Genomic DNA, 24,724 nt, shown 5'->3' on the forward strand with positions numbered 1-24,724 from the left:
GGCTTAACCTAAATTAAACCTAAGGTTTAGGTTGACTTAGATTCAAATTGGGTTGAGCCTACGGTTTAGGTTGACTTAGATTTAATATGGTTTGAACCTAAGGTTTAGATTGACATAGGTTTAATTTGGGTGGAACCTAAGGTTTAGGTTGACTTAGGCTCAATTTGGGTGAATCCTAAGTTTTTGGTTGACTTAAGTTCAATTTGGGTTGAATCTAAGTTCAAGGTTAACTTAGGTTCAATTTGGGTAGAACATAAGATTTTGGTTGACTTGCGTTGAATTTGGGTTGAATCTAAGGTTTTGGTTGACTTAGGTTCAATTTGGGTTAAATATACAATTTATGTAGATAAAGTCTAATATATGTTAGACTTAAAGATTTAGGTTCAATGCGGGTTGAATCTGAAGATGTTTGGTTAAGTCTAATGAATGTTAGACTTAAAGACTTAAGTTTACTAAGTCTTAATCACATTAAACTTACTTAAACCTTAATCCTAATTAGGTTTAATTCAAATTAAACATAATTAATTTACCAAGTCTTTATCACATTAGACTTAGTTAAACCTTAATTCTAATTATGTTTAATTCAAATTAAACCTAATTAATTTATTACGTCTTAATCACGCTAGACTTAGTTAAATCTTAATCTTAGTTAGGTTTAACTCAAATTAATCCAAATTAATTTTCTAAGTCTCAATCACAAAAAAACTTAATTAAACCTTAACACTAATTATGTTTGATCTAAATTAAAACTAATTAATTTAATTAAATCTTAATCACATTCTTAGTTAAACTTAAGTTTTAAGTCTAAAACTCATTAGACTTAACCAAATATCTTCAGGTTCAACCCATATTGAACCTAAATCTTTAAGTTTAACATATATTCGACTTAATCAACCTAAATCGTATATTTAACCCAAATTGAACCTAAGTCAACCTAGAACTTAGATTCAACCCAAATTGAACCTAAGTCAACTAAAAACTGATGATTCAACCCAAATTGAGATTAAGTCAACCTAAACCTTAGGTTCAAACCATATTAAATCTAAGTCAACCTAAACCGTAGGTTCAACCCAAATTGAATCTAAGTCAACCTAGAACTTAGATTCAACCCAAATTGAACCTAAGTCAACCTAAATCTTAGGTTCAAACTAAATTGAACCTAAGTCAACCTAAACCTTGGTTCAGTCACCTAAATCTTAGGTTCAACCTAAATTGAACCTAAGATAACCTAAAACTTTAGATTCAACTCAAATTGACCTTAAGTTAACCTAAATCATAGGTTCAATCCAACTTGAACCAAATCCCAAACTCTCGATCTAACTCATACTAGACCCAACCTTAATCATTGGTTCATCCCAAATTGAACCTAACTTTGAGTTTTGTGTTTAACTCGAGTCTAACTTAGTTTAAACTTAGATGAAACTGGATCAACCCAACCTAACTCGAGTTAACCCCATTCAACTAAATCATCGGGTCAACTCAACCTAACTCGGGTTTACCTAAGTCAACTGAATCCTTAGGTTAACCCAATTCAACAGAACTACCAAGTCAACTTGACCTAACTCAAGTTAACCTAATTCAACTGCTCCACTGGATCAACTCAACTCAACTCAACTCAAGCTTATCCAATCCAAATAAATCATCATATTAACTTGACTTAACTCAGATTAATTCAATCTCTAAACCCAACTTGAAACTCAATTTCAAACTTGATTTTAGACTCAGTATAACTAAGGATTGATTTAAGTCTAACCTAAATTAAACTTAATAAGTTAAGATTAAATCAACTTGGACCACGTCTAAGTTTAATTTAACTTGATTTAACCTAGGATATTTAATTTGGATCAGTCCAAATTAACCCAGTTTACTTCTAAGTTAATCTTACTTGGTTTAAACTTGATTTAGTATAAGTTAATTTAAGCTAAGTAGAACTAATTTAATTTTGATTAAAATAGGTTCACCTGGGTCAATCCTAAACATGCGTCAACTTAAACAGGTTTGAAGAAAATCCAAGGGAAAAATGACCTCGTTCAGGTTAACTCAGATTATTCAGAGTTTCATCTTCTAAACATAAACGACTGAAGGTCATGGAGGATTTTTGCTAGAAAAAAAACACACTCAACCTTTGCAGGAAATAATTCAGGCTAAAATACCAAATCAACCTAGATGAAGTGACATACAATTCACCTTAAGAGATATTTAAATTTAAACTTGTGACAAAAATGAAACTAGGTTTGAAAAGATATTTTGGAGGAAGCAATCCATGACTGCTAACAAAATACATTCCAGTCATTCGTGACTAATCAAACTGCAAATCCTAATGACCCTAGGATGATGGAACCATGAGATCTTGACCGAGTCATCCTAAACAAAATAAATGACAAAAATAACAAAAAAAATTAATCCGCTAAGAAGTCTTAAGTAACCTAAAATTTTCAACCCCTAAAATTTGAAATGACATTAAAACTTAAAAGAAACCTTAATGGATATAGATTACCGCTACAACTTTAGCCCATCCTATCCTGGTTTACGAAGATCTCTTGAAAGACGCAATATGTGTTTGCTGGCAAGAATCTTCTAGTCAGAGTAGGTTGATCACCTTTTAGGTTAAGTAGACTAGAGTACTCAGATGACCCTGGGACGATAAAACCATAAACATCTTGACCGAGTTGTCTAAAAATTTAAAAATCAATAAATACAATAAACAAAATAAAAAATACTTTTTCTGCTAACTTTGTTTTGAAGGGCTACTGAGGAAAAGATGAACAACATCGCAAACGTCATCCGAGATTTTCCTTACATGTTATAGAACGTGCTAACTCTGTTTTACAGGACTATCTTTCTAGCCACTCAAAACATGGATTAAAAGGATGAACCTCAACTAAACAAAACCTTATGATAGTTTTGTATCCACTACCCTTTGGATAAGACTATGACATTTCTTTCTTTGACATCTTCTTTGAACTTTCTGAGAATAAATTTAAATCTTTATCGAAAGTTTTCTTAAGTAATCATTTATTATTTAGGATGTAGTTAACTAGTGTCCCTATAGGAAGATGTGAATCTCAGAACAGGTATGTCAGCCTCAAATCTCTGGTAATTTGCTTTAGTAAGAGGATTCTTTGATAACAATGATTTCTTTATGAAAGCTTCCATACATTTATTTATTTTCGTTGATACCTGCCTTACTTCTCTTGATTTCTCCTCTCTTTTGTCAATCAATTTGATATGAGTTGCAAGAATTCAGGAAGATGTGCAACATAACGGTAAGCAAATTGGTGGCTCTTCAACACCGACAACAACGACGATAGCAAAAGCAAGACCGAAGTCAACACGACAACAAAACCGGTCGACACAACAATTCCAACATTTTTATTGAAAGAAAATATTTGAATTACAAGATTTTGATAGACTAAACGAACTAGTAATACACAAACTCAAAAAACATTTTTCTCTTTCTCCAATTAAAGAAGGATTTGACAAGAACAAGTACAAGTCACCAAAAACCCACAATCACTCTTTCTTCACTCAAATGGTGTTGGATCCTTCTTCCTTCAAGTTTTCTCCACTAAAATCTTTCTTCAAGGCTTGTGTACCTCTCTGAAATGTGCGGATCTTTCTTGAGTCTCTGTCGAGTGACTACAATTCTTCGATTCGTGAAACGTCAACAGTGAACCACCAAAATTGCCAAAACAAGTGAACTAGCACCTAGGATCTGGTCAACGACGCCTAGGAGCTAGTTAGCGACGCCTAGGGTCTGATGTTGCGATACCTCCTTCCTACTCTTTAAACTGTAAACCTAGGGCTTTGGGCGCTCAGGTGGCCGAAACCTACTTTATGCATTCTCTGACTTTTGAACCAAATCAACTGAGAACCCCTTCAGCGCTTAGACGCACGAGCGTGGCTGTTAGCGCTAAGGCTGCAACGACTACTTTTCGCCTCATTTGTCTTCAGAAAAAGAACACTGACATGAATCCCTTCCTAGGCGCTTGGGAGGCCAGGTCTGGCGCTTAGGCACTACTATAACACTTGTCAAATTCCGGGGGTTCTTCAACTATATGAATCATTTTCCCTAATCTCTGCAAACACATATCACAAATACATTCCAATAAGCATAAAATCAAGATAGAATAAAAAACACAAACAGGTACATTTCCTATGCACATGACATCCCCTTGCTAAATTTTTAAATTTTTTATTATAAGAAAGAAAATGTACAGTCTCAGCTCACATATAGCAGTAAGAATTAAGAGGTCGCAATATTCCGTTATGTTGCCCTGCTTCTCTGAAAATGATCAGACACTCTGACTCAAATGATATTTGTGGTATGGTTCAAATCATGCCCAACACGAAAAGCTTCTTAAAGCTTCTTAATAAGCCCTTACTAAGAAATAAGAAGCATCGTGAAACCATTAAGTGAAAAGAGTTTTGGTGGTTTTTCATTTGTTGTAGCCTGTAGGACGGCACCTTCAGTGTTGTTGACCACAATACATAATTATAAACATGGCTTGATTATTGATGGCCGTCGATCTGATGTCCCCTTTCCCTCCCAGTGAAATCGAACAGTCTCTATACAATCGGACCAGAGAAATATACATGCCACGAGCTACTCAGTCGCCAATTAACAGTACAATTGTGGAAGACGGCTGGTTTTACAAACCTTTAAAACGTAGGAAGGAAGAGGCGGTTGAGATATCCGCCTTCCTCTTCTTTGATTTATCGTTTAGCTCTTCGAAAACCGCCATGATTTCTCTAGCCCCTAAACTGTAGATTGTGGAGCTAGGAAGAGCGACTTTCCGAAAGCTTTTTGATGCCTTCTTCGGCAACAAAGAAATGAGGGTTTGCCTTAGTTTTTCATTTTAGTGCACCGATGTTATCGTATTTTCTTCTAAAGTTATTCATATTATTTTCAATTACGGGATTTGAGTTTACTGGCTTAGTTATAATCGTTTGGTTGATATCAGAGACGTTTCGACTGATTGACTGAGGGTCAGGATGTTTCTTTATGGCTGCTTGAAGTATTAAATTGGATTAATTTTCAAACAAAACCTGTTAGTTTTATCCTGCTCAGTTGTTTGCGAAATTAGCTGTTTGATGTATCAGCACTGGTTTTAGTTGTTTTATCCTGAATTAGCTCTCTATTGTGATTCTGTGAATTCCATCAACTGTGTTGCTATATTAGGAGGCATCTCTTATTTTAATTGACTAGCTTTTTATTGAGAAGGAAATGTATGAAGAAATTCATTCTGCTGCGCTGTTATTATGATTGATCTACAAGTTTGAATTTTTAATAGAATGATCATACATCTGCCTTACTTTTCTCCTGTAATGGCCTGTTAATGAGTGTACTGCATTGATTACATGGGTACTTGTGGCTTTCAGAACGGGTAGCATTTATAACCGTAAATATAAGAGCTTCTATTGTACTGGAATGAGATGAGCATGTCTTACTGTAAAAATTCTTTTAGCAAATGAAAAGGTTAGACTTTAAGGTTTATTAAGTTGTCTTTAGAGAAAAGGCAATGTTAATGTGGCGCTTTTGAAGACATCCAGAAATTTGGAGAACTCACTAATTAATTTTTTCTTATGGAGTTATTATTGATATGGGAATGGTGGAACATAGGGTGGCAGGTTGTCGGTGAAAAGCTAGTATATTGGTCCCGCCTCCTTAGAATTATCTTTTCTTACTAGTCCTATTATGTCTATTATTCTGTTTCTCATTTAGCAATTTTGGGCTTCTTCTAGCCCACTGGATCCTTTAAGTACCTGTAACTTTGTAGAGACACAATATTGACATGTTACTGGGAAGAATGCAAAGCTGTCTTTAAATAATTGATGCGTTATCTGCCTCAATTTTACTTCAGTGTTTTTAATTATAATTTCATCATACCTTTCAATGTGGCATTCATCCACGTCAAGACCTGTCATCATTAGCATTAGCTGTGACACATCCTTTAGTGGAACTTCCTCATTCTTCTATATATTAAGGTCTGGTTGTTGTAGAAACCTGACATTTGAAATCCTTCTTACTGCTAGAATTTAGGTGGCTGCTGGAATCAAACAAGCTGTTGTTCAGCATGACAATGCTTCAAAGAGCAGTTCAGGTGGCTCCCCCACTTAGGATTGTATGTGTTTGCATAGGGTTTGTTTTGTGGGTGATTCCTTACAAAGTTGGCATGCTCTAAAAATGGCTGAGTAGGAATTATTGGTTTAACATTCACTACTGTTGTGGCCTCCTCCACAATGATCGCAATAAAGTATGGCAGCATGGACGGCGTTGACTGCAGACGTGGTTAGTTGCCGTGTTAGTTGAGCAATCTATGCCATAAAGTTGTGATAGTATCTCTTATTTGCCCCACCAGTATGGATTTCTGTCATAATCTTCTCAATTTGCATCTAATAATTATTCGTGGTCAGCTCCTCCAATGGTTCATATGCTGCTTTTTGAGTTTTCATTATTAAAATGCCGTCAGATGTGGCATAAATCAATATTCTGGTTAGCCCGGCCACCTCCTTGTAGAATCCCTAGACCTACATCTACTTAGGTAGTCAATGTTGTAAACATTTTCTCAGGAGGTCCTTGAACCTCTCTAAGGAATAATATAGTGTTTCTTTTTCCAATCTGGATAAAATTGATGTTTTTTTATCCCATTCTCATTGTCTTCACCAGTGAATTGCTCTTGAGAGAAATCTGTGCTATAGATCATCCCAACTTGTGATGGTAGTGCTGAGAAGTGAGTTGAGTCAGTTTTTAGCCTGATCTCTTAGTGAAAAAAGAAATAGCTGCAGTCTGATAGCATCATCTGACGCTTTATCGTATTTGAAGAAATTCATTCTGCTTTTCTATTATGATTGTTCGACAATTGTTCATTTTTAAGAGAGAGATAATACATCTTCTTCACTTTTATTTATAATAAATTGTTTCTGAGTTTTTTGTATACGATTGTTTACTGGGTACACCTGGATTTCAGAACAGACTGCATTTATAACCTTAAATAGGCTAGCTTCTGCTGCACCAAATCGAGCTGAGAACCTTTTGGCTTATGATTGTTCATTGGTCGATTGAAAGCTTGTGGTATCTTCATTGAAGTTCAGTTGTGGTAATAGATCATGAGATAGCATTTCATTTTTCTTTCTAAAAGAATGATTGGAAGCTTACATGTTTAGAGTATTCATTTATTATTTCATTTATAATTGTTCATATTAGGATAGTTTTCTGGCAAAATTACGATCTGATGAGGCTTTTGGATTTGAATAAGATTTAAGTCATATTTCTACTTCAATATAAGAAGCAAATTTAGGATTTTGGGATCAACTAATGGGAGAAAAAAATCGACTTAGATATCAACATTCTTGTAGAACAATGATTCAGATAAGTTTTTTAAAAACAATTTATATTATTTTATCTATTTTTTTAACGAAGTCATCGATTAAAATTTTTAATTAAATTTGTAATTATTGACCTTTAGCATGGTTGCTGTAGATAAAAAATCTTTCATAAAACTAGCACTAAAATAATTAGTTAATTAATATTTTAATTTTGCTAGTTTTAGGGATTTTCCAGAAGCTACTTGGCACGACCTAACCTAATTGTGGTGAGGAGAAGGGTTTGCCAAAGCCTAACACGACTTGAGGTTTGTTTGGGGCACCATGCTCCAACTTTTGCTTTTAAGACAATGACCATAGTCTTATTCAGCTTCAGTTTTCTTGCTTTTTTCAGAGATTCCTGTAGTCAGAAAGAACTTCTTATAATCAAATTTAATAGTGTGGTGGTTAGACGACAGTTGCTATCAAACTTTTTCATGAGGAAAAAATCTTATGACATCACCACGGCTTTTTCATGAGATAAAATTTTATGACACCACAACTGTTTTCAAAAATCTATGTTTGCCGCAATTGTCTTACATTTTTAACATATAGTTGAAACTGTCCCAATAAGTTTGTTTTTCTGTTTTTTTGTTTGGTTGATTGTTACCTTATCTTTTGGTTCAAGTTTTTTTTTTTCATGTTTTTGAGTTTACACCAAAAGAAAGTGGATTTTTTTGATGTTTCAAAGTGGTGTATTTTTTTGATTTACATCAATTGTTTTATTTAGTTGCATTAGAAAACCTAGTCTCTTAAGTGTCTAGGATTAATTATGGTTGCCTTATTATGTCAATTAAAAAGTAAAATATAACATTTATAAGTGAATCATAATTTTTATTCAACCATATCTTATATAATGATTTACATTCTTAAACATAATATTATCAAACAATTCTCAGCTTTACCTGACATCACATGAGAGAAATGCCAAGCAGAGCATAAATTCAAAATTATTTAGGGGATGTTTAGTTGCGAGTATTTTGAATTTTAAAGTATTCAAACTACGGTGCAAAATAAAATTACAATGTAAAACCAATAATTTAAATACAGTTGCAGCTGACAGTGGTGGTGGTTGTTTTTGTCACGATGGTGGGTGGTAGCAGCTTTGCTGGCCGATGGTGGACGACGAACAACGAATGATGGTGTTGGCCAGTGGTGAGAGGGGTGTTGGCCCGTGGTGAGGGGAGAGGTAGAACACGTATTCAAAAATTGTCCAAATTTGGTGATTTGGAATTCACAAAAAATGTAATAAAGGGTGAATTCCAAATTCATTGATGAAAGACTTAGTATTTGTTTTTGCTTCCATCTAAATAACCCAAATTTTAAAATCTTTATGTTTGTTTTACTTTATAGTAAAAAAATTTTCCAAACAAATATCCCCTTAATCAGCCCGAATCAAGCTTTGATCTGAAGAGATGACTTGAACGAAACTCAATTCAAATCAAACTTGGAACATGCCATGTTTAGATCGAATTTAGCTAGCTCTTGATCAAATCAAACATTTTTATAGACGATTGTATGTATGCAATACAAATTAGTTTGATTTACCCATGAAGACCCCATTTTATAGGTTATTTTTAATGATTTGAACTAGGCTATAGAGGAATTAAGTATGACCAATTTTTAACCTTTTTTTGGAACCATATTTAGTCATTGTTGAATTTTTAATTTTTTATTTGATTAATTTTTAAATTGAATTATCTTTTTTGGATAAAATTGGATTTTAATACTCGAATATGATTTGACTTGCTCTTATATTTGGTAAATATTTGATTTAAAGTTTGACATATTTATGTAAACCTAAATTATTAATAGGATTTTTGCTTTTTATTGATGATTGAGCATTAATGAATGAAATTTAGTTATGCGTGAGACCAAACATGGGATTATTTTTTTTCACCTTCCATCAATTTTGAATACATAGCATTGTTAATCTCGTAGACGTGCTACTAAACAAAATTATGTCACTCCCATTCTCACATGCTTAGCATGTGCATCGCTGGGAATCTTCTCTACTAATCTCGTGCCTTCTATACAACTCTCAAGTTACTTGGGCTCACGCCACATTTGTTTGTTGGAGTTTTTGCTCCTATTAATTTTGGTATTGTATGAATGCGTCCTCCATTAAATGACCCATAACAACCACCTTATCCTCCAATACATTGAACATGCTCTTCGAGTGAAGAGTTCTTTGTCGGCACAATGAAAATTGATATTGTATAAGTCAGCTAGATCATGCCGTAATAGACCAAATTTTCACATGCTAGTTACAAGTAGTGTAATTGGGCTATAAAGGAGTTGAACACGAATAGTTTTCCAACCTTTTTAAAACCATATTGAATCATGGAATTAACTTTTATTTGGTTTATTTTATTAGTTTGAATTATTCTCTTTAGTAAAATAAAGTTTGAATATTTTATATATGTTTGACTTGCTCTTTATGTAGGACTTTGTCCTTCTCATTTAATCTAATTTCTTTAAAGAAGAAACATTGCTTCTAATTGATGGTTGGACATTAATGAATATAACTTGATTATTTCATACGCCAATCGAGCGCTTCTTAGGTCAAAGTTGATGGTGATTGTTATCTAGTTTGATTTTTTAAGAAAACAAAAGTAGAAAATTTATTTTCTATGCATGAGTTTGAATCCCATATTTGTGGGGTATGATTTTCACATTTGTGAGGTTTTCAAGTAAGCAAAAATGTAGCTTATAGGATTTGTGTTCTTATTTACTTGGCATTATCCATGTATAATGGTGGTATGGTGGCTTTGTCTTTGATAAATTCCCATTTTCTTTTGTTTGCTTTGTGTGTAAGGTATTCATGGGTAGCCACAGTCAATTGATACTCATGGGTTGGATTTTGGTTGTTTTTATTAATTATTGGCTATTTTGAGGAGTTTAAAATTAAATTGGGATTAATTTAAGTTGAGATGAGATTAATCTTGTTTCAACCTTATTGACTAAGCAAGAGATTATAGAGAGTCTGTAAACCGCAGCCAGAGATATATAATTGGAATTCTTGCTGTTAATAATACTTCTTTTCTAGTTTTCAAAATGCAAGTTAGATGCATGATTTCTTCAGGTGTGATGCAAATGTGGCTACTTGAATTTAAGTAATTCATCTCCTTGTACTTACATCAGACTTTATTTTTCTTTACCTGTCAATTCAATCTTTCTATATTCTTTTATATAGTTTATTTATGGCAAGTTTATTTCTTTTGATTTTTTTTCAAAATTTGATACTGTAATTTTTTTTTTTGAAAATTAATTTGTTTGTTGGTACTTCTATTCGTTTTTATAAGCGGCGCTATATGACCTAAATACAGTGAAAAGTGTGCAATGGCTGCTACACCGGCACCCAGACGTAGTGTCAAATAAGCAAGGGTTCCCATGTTATGGGCGGATGTGGGAAAAAAGTTAGTCTATGAAACTAACATTTGGATAAGATCTTTGAATATAGGTCCCCTCATCGGTAAATTAATTGAATCGGTAAATATTATGGTTCATATGAAGATAAATATCTTATGCATTCAGGAAACTAAATGAGTTGGAGAAAAAATTAAAGATATTGATAGTTTAGGTTTTAAATTTTGGTATTCAGGTAGGAGTCACACTAGAAATGATGTAGGTATAATTATAGATAAGAGTTTGAAAGATAATATTGTAATTGTTAATAGAATTGGAGATCTAATTTTAGCTCTAAAGATTGTTGTTGATATTAAGATTTTTAATATTAGAAACATTTATGCTACTTAAGGAGGGTTAGATATAAGTTTAAAAGAACAAAAATTTGAATGATCTAGAAGAATTAATACAAATAATGCCTCTTGAAGAAAGAATTTTTATTGGAGGAGATTTAAATAGACATATTGGTAGACTGGTAGAAGATTTTTAGAAATATTCATGGTGGCTATGGTTTTGGAGTGATTAATGAAGAAGTTATAACCGTATTAGATTTTGCTTTAGCCTATGATTTTGTTATTGCTTATACCTTATTTAAGAAAAGAGATGAGCATATTATTACTTATAAGAATGACTTTAATAAAACACAATTTGATTATTTGCTTATGAGAAAAAATCATCGAGAATGCAAAGATTGCAAAGTCATTCTTAATGAAAATTTAAGTACTTAACATCGATTATTAGTTCTAAATTTTAAGATGAAGAATTGTAAGAGCTACAGGAGAACCAGGAACAAAGAGCTCTCCCTCCCTTTTCCGCCCGACTCTTTGGTCTTCAGAATGCTGGTTTTAAGAATGAGTGATCGCCCTTCTCCGACCCTTACTACCCAACCGGAGAGCGGACAACTAATGCCTTCCACTTATTGAACAAGGTCTATGGTCGGTCCGTGACCCCTGGATGCCGAAGGCGTCCTTGGGGTGATCTCGCAACTTCTACGGGGTGGAGACGATGAGGTCAGTCCATGGATTTTCCTTCCTTTTACCATATTTTGTTCAAAGGGTTGAAGGGAGATAGTGCATCAAGCTATTCGCAAGGGCCAACTTGATCCTCTTTCCCAGGGATCCAAGATGAGGGAACCCTAGGAGAGCCACCGACTCCAACAGACGTAGTGTCAAATAAGCAAGGGTTCCCATGTTATGGGCGGATGTGGGAAAAAAGTTAGTCTATGAAACTAACATTTGGATAAGATCTTTGAATATAGGTCCCCTCATCGGTAAATTAATTGAATCGGTAAATATTATGGTTCATATGAAGATAAATATCTTATGCATTCAGGAAACTAAATGAGTTGGAGAAAAAATTAAAGATATTGATAGTTTAGGTTTTAAATTTTGGTATTCAGGTATGATGTAGGTATAATTATGGATAGAAGTTTGAAAGATAATATTGTAATTGTTAATAGAATTGGAGATCTAATTTTAGCTCTAAAGATTGTTGTTGATATTAAGATTTTTAATATTAGAAACATTTATGCTACTTAAGGAGGGTTAGATATAAGTTTAAAAGAACAAAAATTTGAATGATCTAGAAGAATTAATACAAATAATGCCTCTTGAAGAAAGAATTTTTATTGGAGGAGATTTAAATAGACATATTGGTAGACTGGTAGAAGATTTTTAGAAATATTCATGGTGGCTATGGTTTTGGAGTGATTAATGAAGAAGTTATAACCGTATTAGATTTTGCTTTAGCCTATGATTTTGTTATTGCTTATACCTTATTTAAGAAAAGAGATGAGCATATTATTACTTATAAGAATGACTTTAATAAAACACAATTTGATTATTTGCTTATGAGAAAAAATCATCGAGAATGCAAAGATTGCAAAGTCATTCTTAATGAAAATTTAAGTACTTAACATCGATTATTAGTTCTAAATTTTAAGATGAAGAATTGTAAGAGCTACAGGAGAACCAGGAACAAAGAGCTCTCCCTCCCTTTTCCGCCCGACTCTTTGGTCTTCAGAATGCTGGTTTTAAGAATGAGTGATCGCCCTTCTCCGACCCTTACTACCCAACCGGAGAGCGGACAACTAATGCCTTCCACTTATTGAACAAGGTCTATGGTCGGTCCGTGACCCCTGGATGCCGAAGGCGTCCTTGGGGTGATCTCGCAACTTCTACGGGGTGGAGACGATGAGGTCAGTCCATGGATTTTCCTTCCTTTTACCATATTTTGTTCAAAGGGTTGAAGGGAGATAGTGCATCAAGCTATTCGCAAGGGCCAACTTGATCCTCTTTCCCAGGGATCCAAGATGAGGGAACCCTAGGAGAGCCACCGACTCCAACTATCGTCCATGTACGATCCATACTAGAAATGATGTAGGTATAATTATGGATAGAAGTTTGAAAGATAATATTGTAATTGTTAATAGAATTGGAGATCTAATTTTAGCTCTAAAGATTGTTGTTGATATTAAGATTTTTAATATTATAAACACTTATGCTGCTCAAGGAGGTTTAAATATAAGTTCAAAAGAAAAATTTTGAATGACCTAGAAGAATTAATACAAATGATACCTGAAACATTTATGCTACTTAAGGAGGGTTAGATATAAGTTTAAAAGAACAAAAATTTGAATGATCTAGAAGAATTAATACAAATAATGCCTCTTGAAGAAAGAATTTTTATTGGAGGAGATTTAAATAGACATATTGGTAGACTGGTAGAAGATTTTTAGAAATATTCATGGTGGCTATGGTTTTGGAGTGATTAATGAAGAAGTTATAACCGTATTAGATTTTGCTTTAGCCTATGATTTTGTTATTGCTTATACCTTATTTAAGAAAAGAGATGAGCATATTATTACTTATAAGAATGACTTTAATAAAACACAATTTGATTATTTGCTTATGAGAAAAAATCATCGAGAATGCAAAGATTGCAAAGTCATTCTTAATGAAAATTTAAGTACTTAACATCGATTATTAGTTCTAAATTTTAAGATGAAGAATTGTAAGAGCTACAGGAGAACCAGGAACAAAGAGCTCTCCCTCCCTTTTCCGCCCGACTCTTTGGTCTTCAGAATGCTGGTTTTAAGAATGAGTGATCGCCCTTCTCCGACCCTTACTACCCAACCGGAGAGCGGACAACTAATGCCTTCCACTTATTGAACAAGGTCTATGGTCGGTCCGTGACCCCTGGATGCCGAAGGCGTCCTTGGGGTGATCTCGCAACTTCTACGGGGTGGAGACGATGAGGTCAGTCCATGGATTTTCCTTCCTTTTACCATATTTTGTTCAAAGGGTTGAAGGGAGATAGTGCATCAAGCTATTCGCAAGGGCCAACTTGATCCTCTTTCCCAGGGATCCAAGATGAGGGAACCCTAGGAGAGCCACCGACTCCAACTATCGTCCATGTACGATCCATACTAGAAATGATGTAGGTATAATTATGGATAGAAGTTTGAAAGATAATATTGTAATTGTTAATAGAATTGGAGATCTAATTTTAGCTCTAAAGATTGTTGTTGATATTAAGATTTTTAATATTATAAACACTTATGCTGCTCAAGGAGGTTTAAATATAAGTTCAAAAGAAAAATTTTGAATGACCTAGAAGAATTAATACAAATGATACCTCTCAAAAAAAAAATTTTTATTGGAGGATATTTAAATAGACATGTTGGTAGACTGGTAAAAGATTTTTAGAAATGTTCATGGTGGCTATGATTTTGGAGTGATTAACGAAGAGTTATAACCGTATTAGATTTTGCTTTAGCTTATGATTTTGTTATTTTATAACCGTATTAGATTTTGCTTTAGCCTATGATTTTGTTATTGCTTATACTTTAGTTAAGAAAAGAGATAAACATATTGTTACTTATAAGAATGACTTTAATAAAACACAATTTGATTATTTGCTTATGAGAAAAAATCATCGAGAATGCAAAGATATCAAAGTCATTTTTAATGAAAATTTAAGTACTTAACATTAATTATTAGTTCTGAATTTTAAGATGAAGAATTGTAAGATAAAAGTACAATGAAATATTGTCATAAAATTAGATGGGGGCATCTAAAAAACACAGATAAAATTATTTTTATAGTAAACTTCAAGATTTCAATATTTGGAATGTTCATGAAGAAGCTCATTCTATGTGGGATAAAGTAACAAACAATATTAAACAAGTTACAAAAGATGTACTCGGCGAATCAAAAGGAAAAGTTTTTATAAATAAAAATAGTTGGTGGTGGAATAATAATGTATCAGAAAATATAAAATATAAAAAGTTGTGTCATAAAAATTGATTTAAATGTAATAGCATAGAGAACTGAGAAAACTATAAAGTGCCCCGTATAGAGTCTAATAGAATAATTTGTAATGTTAAGAATTTTGCTTAGTAATCTTTATAATAGATTAAACACTATAGAAGGTGAAAAATATATGTTTAAACTAGCCCAAAAAAGATTTAATTTAAGTAAAGTGTATTAAAAATGAAAATCAATAGATTTTTTTCTTATAGAAAGATATTCAACTTTGGTGGTTAGGCTATTTTGATAAACTTTTTAATGACGTTATTAAAAATACGATCGACCTTAGTGATTTTAATATCGTTAGTAATAATTAAATTTTTTATTTCTACCGTCACATTAGTAAAAAAAAAGTTTAGAAGCTTTAAAGAAAATCAAGGGCAAAAAATCAGTAGGACCTGATGATATCCCTGTTGAAGTGTCGAAATATCTAGAAGATTTAGGAGTTTTTTGACTTATAAATTCTTTAATAATTTTTTAAAAATTAAAAAGATGTCTGAAGAGTGGAGGAAAATTTTTTGGTCATCATTTTGTGAGAATAAAGGGGATGCACAAGAGTGTGCAAATTATAGAAGAACTAAGTTAACTTGTCATACTTTAAAATTATGGGAGAGGGTAATTGAACATATGTTAAGACATGATATAAAGATTTCTCATAATCTAAAGATTTCTCATAATCAGTATAATCAGTTTGGATTTATGCCGGGCACGTCCACTATGGAAGCTATACATTTATTGAGAGGTTTGATTTTGAATAATAAAGGGGGTAAGGAGGATCTACATATGTTTTTTATTGATTTAGAAAAAACTTACGATAAAGTCCCAAGAGAAGTTTTTTGGAGAGTTCTAAAAAATAAAGGTGTTGATATGACTTATATTCAAGTTATTAAAGATATGCATACTAGAGTTGTTACTGTTGTTTGAACAGATGGAGGATTGATCAAGTAGTTTCATATTTCAGTTGGATTAAATATAGAGAGAGTAAGGAGGATCTATATATAATTTTTATTGATTTAGAACAAGCTTATGATAAGGTTCCAAGAGATGGTTTTTGGAGAGTTTTAGAAAATAAAGGTGTTGATATGACTTATATTCAAGTCATTAAATATATGTATACTAGAGTTGTTACTTGTGTTTGAACAGAAGGAGGATTGAGCAAGTGTTTTCCTATTTCAGTTGGATTACATCAGAGATTGACTTTAATCCCATGTCTTTTTGCTTTAGTTATGAATGCTCTTTCTGGACATATACAAGGTGATGTCCCTTGGTGTATAATTTTTGCCAATGTTATCTTTCTTGTGGATATGGCTAGAGAAGGAGTTCAGGAAAAAACTTGAATTAGAGAGGTCTACATTTTAGTTTAAAGGTCTTCGTTTGAGTAAATCTAAATTGAATGCATGGAATGTAATTTTAGTAGTAATAGCTCTAATGACAGAGTTGTAGCTATGGGTGATCAAATTATTAAAATGTTTCAATATTTTAGATATCTTCGGTTTATTGTTCAAAGTGACGGTGATATAGAGGGGGATGTTATTAGTATTATTCAGGTTGGTTGATTGGAGTGGAGAAACGTATTAGACCTATTGTGTGATGGAAAAATACCGCTTAGACTTAAAGGAAAATTTTATAAGATGGAGGGGAGACTTGCAATGCTTTATGGTGCAAAATGTTGGCCTTTAGAAGAGAAGCATAAAATAAAGCATAAAATAAAGAAGCATAAAATAAAGTTAAGTGTTGCTGAGATGAGAATGCTCAGGTGGATGAATGACTTGACACATAAAGACAATGCGAAATGAATCTTTCCGTGAAATGGTTGCTGTAGCTCCAGTTACAGACAAGATAGAGAGAGTCTTCATAGATAGTTTGTTCACATTACTTGTTGACCATCTGATAATACGGTTAGGAGAGTAGATGTTTTATGTTCAACTTATGTTAAGAAAGGTAGAGGTAGACCTAAAAAGACTTGGGCATATTGTAAAAAAAAATGATTTTAATCTATTAGAAATAAATGAAAATATTACACTCAATAGGACACAAAAGAGAAAAAGGATTCATGTAGCCGTCACCACTTAGTGGGATAAAGACTTGTTGTTCTTGTTGGTGGTGGTGGTACTTCTGTTTGTTTTTATACTCTTGTTAAAACTATCAGGTATTTATAATTGTTTGATTTTCAGTTGGGCTTAAATATTAGTATTGCTTGTTTATAGTACAAGAAATTGAATTGTTGACTTGATTGGTAGCTAGTCATCTGTTAAGTCTCAAATTAATATTTTTTGCATGAAAGTATGTTAGACATTAGAAGCATCAGAAAATTCTAACCTTGAGTTGCCTTGCATGAAAGTAGGTCATATCTTTAGGTTGCGCCTTAGTGCCATTTATAAGTGGAGCTAATTATCAGGGCAACTTAATAGATTGTGAAATGGATGAAATTTCAATGATTTTGTAAAATCAATTGACTAAATTGTTGAAGCAGCAAACTTATGTATTTGGTGACATTAATCTGGTGAAAAAAAAATTGATTTTCTGAAAGCCAATCGAGTCCACGAATGTGAGCATTAAGTGGATTCTAATCACAAACAAATCTGTTAGCTCGAATGTTAATTCTAGAGGGAGCCGAGAAAATTTCTTGATAGATAATTTAGTGTCATAAAAAATGAATCATAGATCTTAAAATGTTGACATTGATGTTGACAACCGAATAAGTTATGGTTGAAGTGTCCATGATTTTAAGATTACTTCTAACATATTTACCAATTGGTTGCTAGATGAATGTAAATATTTTCTATCAATTGTATGCTATTTCATATGAATGCCAAATACAATTCATTAAAAATGAAATTAATTAATCAAGTTAAAATTTTTTAAAAGTGCTGGAGAGATAAATATTAAGGCCAGAAATAACATGGGCTGAAATGAAAAAAGGCATTTAAAAAGAAAATATTTATCTTTGTAATATCATGATATATTCCTTAATGAGTTTAATTCTCTAATACATTGCCCTAGAAGTCTTACTGAATTAGCGAACAAAATTTGAAAATTCCTATTGCATTTTTTGATCTTAGAAAATCCTATAACCATGCTCTCTAGCTTTAAATTTAGATCGTCACTTGTGCATGCTTTTCAACTTGCATTAGACTTCGAACAAATCTTAAAATCTCTTATATCTGAAAGTGTTACGACATATTTATGGAGTACAACATTTTGTCGAATCGATTAAGTTTTAATTCATTTTACTTACCTTTTAGACAATAATTGGAGGATAGTTGGGTTTTCTTTCCAATATTTCTGTATTATTTATACAAATTTAAGAAAATTCTGATAGAAAATATACAAAATAAGGTCTAAAAAGATATAACTGTGGAAAAGTTATATTAGGATAACCTGTAGATCTTTCTTTGTATAGTCAGTAACACAGACGGATTGGTGAGGCAGTCGCTAAGATCCCACAGATTTGTTAGGTAGCAGGGAGAAGGCTATTGTGAGTGCTAAAGGTCTAGTAGAGTAGAGATGGAGACAATATGGAAGAGGTCGAGAGGGTGGAGTCTGAATCTTTTGAGTGGCAGATTCCAGGGGCAAGCGTAAGCAGTGTTGATACCACACATTAATGGGGATTTAGAGTTGATTTCACACTCCCCTTTAACTGAATAAATGGACATCATTCATTACACGGTTGCCTGTTAAATTTTGAAGTTTGATTTTGATAATCCTTGGGTGAGTATGTTCGTAAATTATTCATCTATGGTTATGAATATTACATATTAGATCACTATTAAGCTTTTTATTTAATAAAATATTCGTCAACTTTGACTTGTTTCGTGTGGTCATGTTGCATGATGTTACATGCAATATTGATGATTGATTTTTTGTCACAATAGAGCCTCATTGGATCTTTTCATTTAATTTTAAAATTTTGTACTAAAATTTTTGGCCAGAATAAGTCATAGATTTTGAGTGCTATAGATTTAAATCTGTCTTTTGTATGAAATTTTGCTTTCACATTTTATTTTCAACTTTTATAGTTTATGAAATTGCATCCTAAGAATATGTTATATATTAAAGTTGACTCTGGTCAACCATGAAACTCCCATAATCTATATATATTTATGCTTCAAGAGTTAGATTTTTTTGAATGTGATTCTCTTAATTGGAGCTCCATTTAATTTCTATAGAATTTTATATACTGCTTAAGATATGATTTTTTGAGATTATATGTGAATCGGTTCACAACACTGGCAACGTAGGAAATTTTAGGTCTAATATGCGATAAGCAGATAAATCTTCCTATAAGTTTTTAATTGGTGATTTTGTTTGCTGCTCTGTCTCTTAAGCATCTCCAAGTTTATGACTGAATTTCATGTCTCTTGATAAATATGCTCTTATATTTTTTTCAATCAGTAAATAATTTATTTTTATTGTGATATAAAGTTGTAGGAACTGACTTATAAGATTGACAATGTAGGCAATTTTGGGTTTAGTATATGATAAGTAGATAGTCTTTCCATAAGTATTTAACAAGAGGGTTTTTTTTTTCCTATAGTTGTGCCTTATGAAGCATCTCAAATTGATGATTGATTTTTATGTGGCTTTAGATATACTTTCATCTCATATGACCGATATCTTTTAACAAGTTTGTTATGTATTTGTATTGTGATTTAAGGGTTCCATGCTGAGAATTCAACTTTCATGCCAAAGAAATGCATTAATTTGCCTAATTTTTTTAATAATATTTTTTTGAAGTTCATTTCTTTGGAGATGTTTAGAGAAGGTGTTGATATGACTTATATTGAAGTCATCAATGATATGTATACTAGAGCTATTACTGTGTTCGAATAGAAGGAGGATTGACCAAATAATTTTCTATTTCACTTAGATTAGCCTTATCTTTTTTGCTTTAGTTATGGATGCTTTTACTGGACATTTACAGGTGTATGTACCCTAGAGTATACTTTTCGCTGATGATACCCTTCTTGTGGATAAGCTAGAGAAAGAGTTCAAGAAAAAAACTTGAATTATGGAGGTCTACATTGGAGTCTAAAGGCCTTCACTTGAGTCGAACTAAAATTGAGTACATGGAATGTAATTTTATTTGTAGTGCTAGTGGCAGAGTTGTAACTATGGGTGATCAAATCACTAAAAGGTGTGAACGCTTTAGATATCGCGGGTCTATTGTTCAAAGTGATGTTGATATAGATGGGGATGTTATTAGTAGAATTCAAATTGGTTGGTTGAAGTGGAGGAATGCTTCGGGCCTATTGTGTGATAGAAAAGTACCACTTAGACTGAAAGGAAAATTTTATAAGATGGTGGTGAGACTTGCGATGCTCAATGGCACAGAATGTTGTCCTGTAAAATAGAAGCATAAAATAAAATTAAGTGTTGCTGAGATAAGAATGCTTAGGTGTATGAGTGGCTTGACCCTTAGAACAAAATGTGAAATAAATATTTCCGTGATAGGGTTGGTGTAGTTCCAGTGGTGGACAAAATTAGATAGAGTCGCCTTAGATGGTTTGATCACATTAAACGTCGACCATCTGATGATCCAGTTAGGAGAGTAGATGTTTTAGATTTGACTTGTATTAAGAAAGACAGAAGACCTAGAAAGAGTTGAGCATATTGTATAGAAATATCGTAATTTATTGAAAATAACTGAAAATTTGACACTTAATGCGAAGCAATGGAAAAAAAAGATTCATGCAGCTGACCCCACTTTGTGGGATAAAGGCTTGTTGTTGTTGTTGGTCTTCTTCTTCATTCCTTCAACATTAATACCTATCATAATAGTTTCATCAACAAAAATTATACTATTGAGACTCACCTTGAAGCTGTATTTTACAGATACTAGATAATCACTTTGACTATATTTGTATCCTATATTGAGCATTCTTTTGGAGAACTTTGCAAATCAAACTCTTGGTGATTGCTTCAACCCATATAATGCCTTTTTATGTTACACTCCTTTATTCTATATTTGAACTAAATTCTATTATTACCTCTATATATACTTCCTCCTTCGATCTATTTTGTAAGATGCATTATTAACATAAAATTGCTGATTTCTAGTCTATATTAGCTGCCAGTGATGAAAAAACTTGAATTGTGTTCATTTCATGATCAACTCAAAGGTTTCAAGGTAATCAATTTCATATGTTTGAGTGTAATTTATGGCAACTAATCTATCATTATACTTTTATAGTGCACCATCTGATTTGTAGTTTACAGTAAAAGCCCATCTACATTTTCATATGTTGTTTCCTTTTGTTAACTTTATTGATTCGCATGTTTTATTTTTTGAGCTTCTATTTTCTCTTTCATAATATCATTCTAATTTTCATTATTTAATGCCTCAAAATTTGTCTGTGGGATAAAAGTAGTATGTAGGCTAGAATGGCTGGTTTGGGGATTATGAGAATGATTTTTTTATGATGAAAATAAATGTAGTGAAAGTTTAATAGGTGTTCTTATTCCTTTTGATACCGGAGCTAACCAAAAACAGTGAGAAAATCAAATATTACTACTCAAATAAAAGCTAACAGACAATTGCAACTAGCACACTAAAAAAAGAAATAAGAACAAGCACGATACCCACTCAACTAGGGTTGTACTCCAAAAGCGTGGTGATTAGTTAGGCAGGGTTGGAAGGGTGGCTGAGACAGGTGGTGGACAGGGGGTTGCGGTTGGTTGGCTGGTCAGTGGAAGTAGCAGCGACTTTGAGGACTATTGGCATGGTGGTTGTGGTTGAAGGCAAGAGCAGGTGGGGGCGCTGGTTAAAAGACGAAAGCAAGGTGGAGGGGGGATTCGGGAAGGTGATAGTACACTTTTACTGGCTGGAGGATATAGTAGGTAGGTCGGTGGTTGGGGTTGCAAGTGGAAGGGAAGGTGGCCGAGCTTGGGATTGCAGGTGGACGAAAGGATGGTCGTGGCTGGTTTGGCAGGGGAACAATAAGGAGGCTGTCCTAGGGCACCTGCAACAAGGAAAGGTGACTGTGGCAATGAATGAAAGGATGTGGAGAACGTAAGTCGAGAATTTTCAACCCTCTAGAATGAGATACGGAGGACCGCTCGCCCTTAGATACAACCCTAGGAGGGAGAACTAGAGATGCCGACAACTGTCCCAATAGAAAACACAATGAAAAACTGCCCTAACACATGAAAACAACATATATCTGTCGGAAGCCATGGAGGTGCGGCGTAGCAGAGTAGAGAGGGGAAACCCCAAATAGGGAGCAGGAGCTGAAGCCCCTGCGATCTCTGAGCAAACAGGAAGGAGCGGAACCCGAAATGAGTAAGAGTGGCGAAGCCCCTGCGATCAGTTCGAGCCCGAGGACGACGCAGGAGCAGAGATGCAGCCGACGCACGAGCAGAGACGTAGAGACACAGAGACACACGAGCAGAGACACTAGCAGAAACGAAGCCGACAACGCACATCGACAACGGCGATCGTCAAGATAGTTGGATTGACGAAGAGAAGAAGTGGAGTAATAACCAGGGATCGCCATGGCAAAACCCTAGCAGAGCGTGTGCGTGAGCGGGGACATATATATATATATATATATATATATATATAAGTCTTAATCTAGGTAGCAAGGGGGGGGCCCCAATTCTATTGAGCAATAATCCTACTCCTTAGAGGCCGGCCAGCCCCTCTTCTTTCCCAGCTGAACTAGTTCAACCACAAGCAGGCAGTGCTTACATCCTGTTGAGAGGGAGACTCCCACATCACCTTTGTTATTAACACTCCTTTTAGCTGTAGGTTTAATAGCTCCCTCAATAGATTTATTGATAAAGATTGATTGGATTGATTGGATTTGCATTGATTGAGGAATTGATGTCTTTACTCCTTGAATGAAAGTACCATTGTTGAGCAGAAAGTGGTTCAATATAAGCTTGGTTTGGGTTGCTGTTGGTTATGGGATGGAGTCGTTTGCTTGGATGAATTACGAGGAAGAGAAATCTTAGAGATAAAATTTTGTTTAATTATTTGTGAATTTTATTTTTTCCCAGAGGGTAAGTAGTAAGAAAATAGCATTTTTCTTTGTTGTAGGTGAATCAGTGAATACATACACACCTTTTGTCATGGGCTGACTAGCATTTGTTTTTTTTTTGTCTTGGAGAACAAGCAATGTAGACGATGGATTGTCCATGTTCAAGTTTTTATCTGTTTTAGGAATGTGTATGAATGAAGAAAACACTCAAATATTTTGTGAATATGGTTATTTGAGATGTTAAAGTGTGGGAAAAACTTGTTAAGAAGTGGCATAAAAATTTCCAACCCATTAACCTTTTTTGCTAATCGATGTTGATAGCCATTGGAATTGCTTCTTCACAATAATTTTTTGAATTGTTTTTTTTTTCAAAAAAATGAGAACTTATTTTGTTATCAAGTAAATGGCTTTATTCTGTTTAGACACTATTATTTTAGGATGTATACACATAAAAGGACTCATCTATTGTTCCTTTCTCTTAGAAGTATGGGGAGACAGATATAGCGATTAAAGTATCCTTTGATATTATGGGGTCTGATACTTAATTTTAGCGTCAAATGGAACTTTAATCATGTTTTAAAAGGTGGAAAGATGATACTCATTATGGTTGACTTTTATTAGAAATGTCTATGATACACGTTTATGTTTCTCTAGTTTACAAATATTATAATGAAATTCTTTAATATGACTTTTTTTTGAACGTTGAATAAAATAGAATTTTCAGAAGAATAAATGATTAGTGACTAAGCTATAGGCGTTGAAGCTATATATATATTTTTATTGGATTTAATGATTTTCGAAAGAGGAGATAACAACAAAGGTTGTGTAGAGCTTTTCTAATAATTGAATTCCGTGAGGTGGTAGAGACCATCCTTTTCTGTAGCAAGGCCAATCATCCTTCTTGTGTATGATTTTTAAAAACATGATATGGGAATAAAGTACAAAATTTTATTTAGAATAAGTTGGTAAATATTTTAGGTATATGGAGATTATTTCAAGAAATGAGAGATTTTCTTAATGTGAATCTCTCTTTTAATGACCATGGTCTTCCATAATCCATCAACAAAGGTTATTTTCTTATTGCTAGGATAATAAACATAACAAATAAATTTGAAGGAATAGTTGGTCTTACTAACAAATAAACTGTACTTCGAAAAAGCATCTCTAAGACTTTAAAGGTGCTAGAAATGGATGCAATATCTGAAAATGCTTGATTGCAAGTACTTTCCATAAATGTTTTTTCCAGTGATCCTTACTAGTTTTTCAGAATTTTTTTTTTTTTTGTGGAACATATTATCTTCTCCCCATATCATTGATCTTTGGAACTATAGAGTGCCATAACTAGTACATCACTAAAGCATTCACAAACTTCAAATGTGGAATGTTCATGTCAGATGCCTAGTCAATGGCATAATTTTTCTCCTCTTATAAAGATCTGCGAACCAGTTGCAAGCACTTAAAACAAGTTTTATCAATTAACCAATATGTTGAATTGATGTGTTGCCGCCCTTTTGTTGGATTCGGATTGCGTTTCTCTGTCCCAAGAGAACCTTTGGCAACAGGATAATGAGCATTGTTTTTGCTTCTATGGAGAAGGAAATTGTCACATTAATGTAGCTGTAGGAGCAGAAAAAGAGCACCAATATATATATATATATA

At 33.3% G+C, this 24,724-nt stretch overlaps 1 protein-coding gene across 1 annotated transcript in view; it reads left to right on the forward strand.

Moving 5' to 3' along the window:
- The first annotated feature begins 4,518 nt into the window (after window positions 1-4,518).
- LOC110020716 (ADP-ribosylation factor-like) overlaps window positions 4,519-24,724 on the forward strand; it is a 73,358-nt gene continuing 53,152 nt past the window's right edge. Inside the window, exons 1-2 of the mRNA XM_020718908.1 lie at window positions 4,519-4,686; window positions 4,771-4,839. Of these exons, the coding sequence (XP_020574567.1) occupies window positions 4,519-4,686; window positions 4,771-4,839 (237 nt within the window). The remainder of the gene's footprint in view (window positions 4,687-4,770; window positions 4,840-24,724) is intronic.

Source organism: Phalaenopsis equestris, unplaced genomic scaffold (genome assembly GCF_001263595.1).
Source record: "Phalaenopsis equestris unplaced genomic scaffold, ASM126359v1 Scaffold000107, whole genome shotgun sequence".
NCBI classification, from domain to species: domain Eukaryota; kingdom Viridiplantae; phylum Streptophyta; class Magnoliopsida; order Asparagales; family Orchidaceae; genus Phalaenopsis; species Phalaenopsis equestris.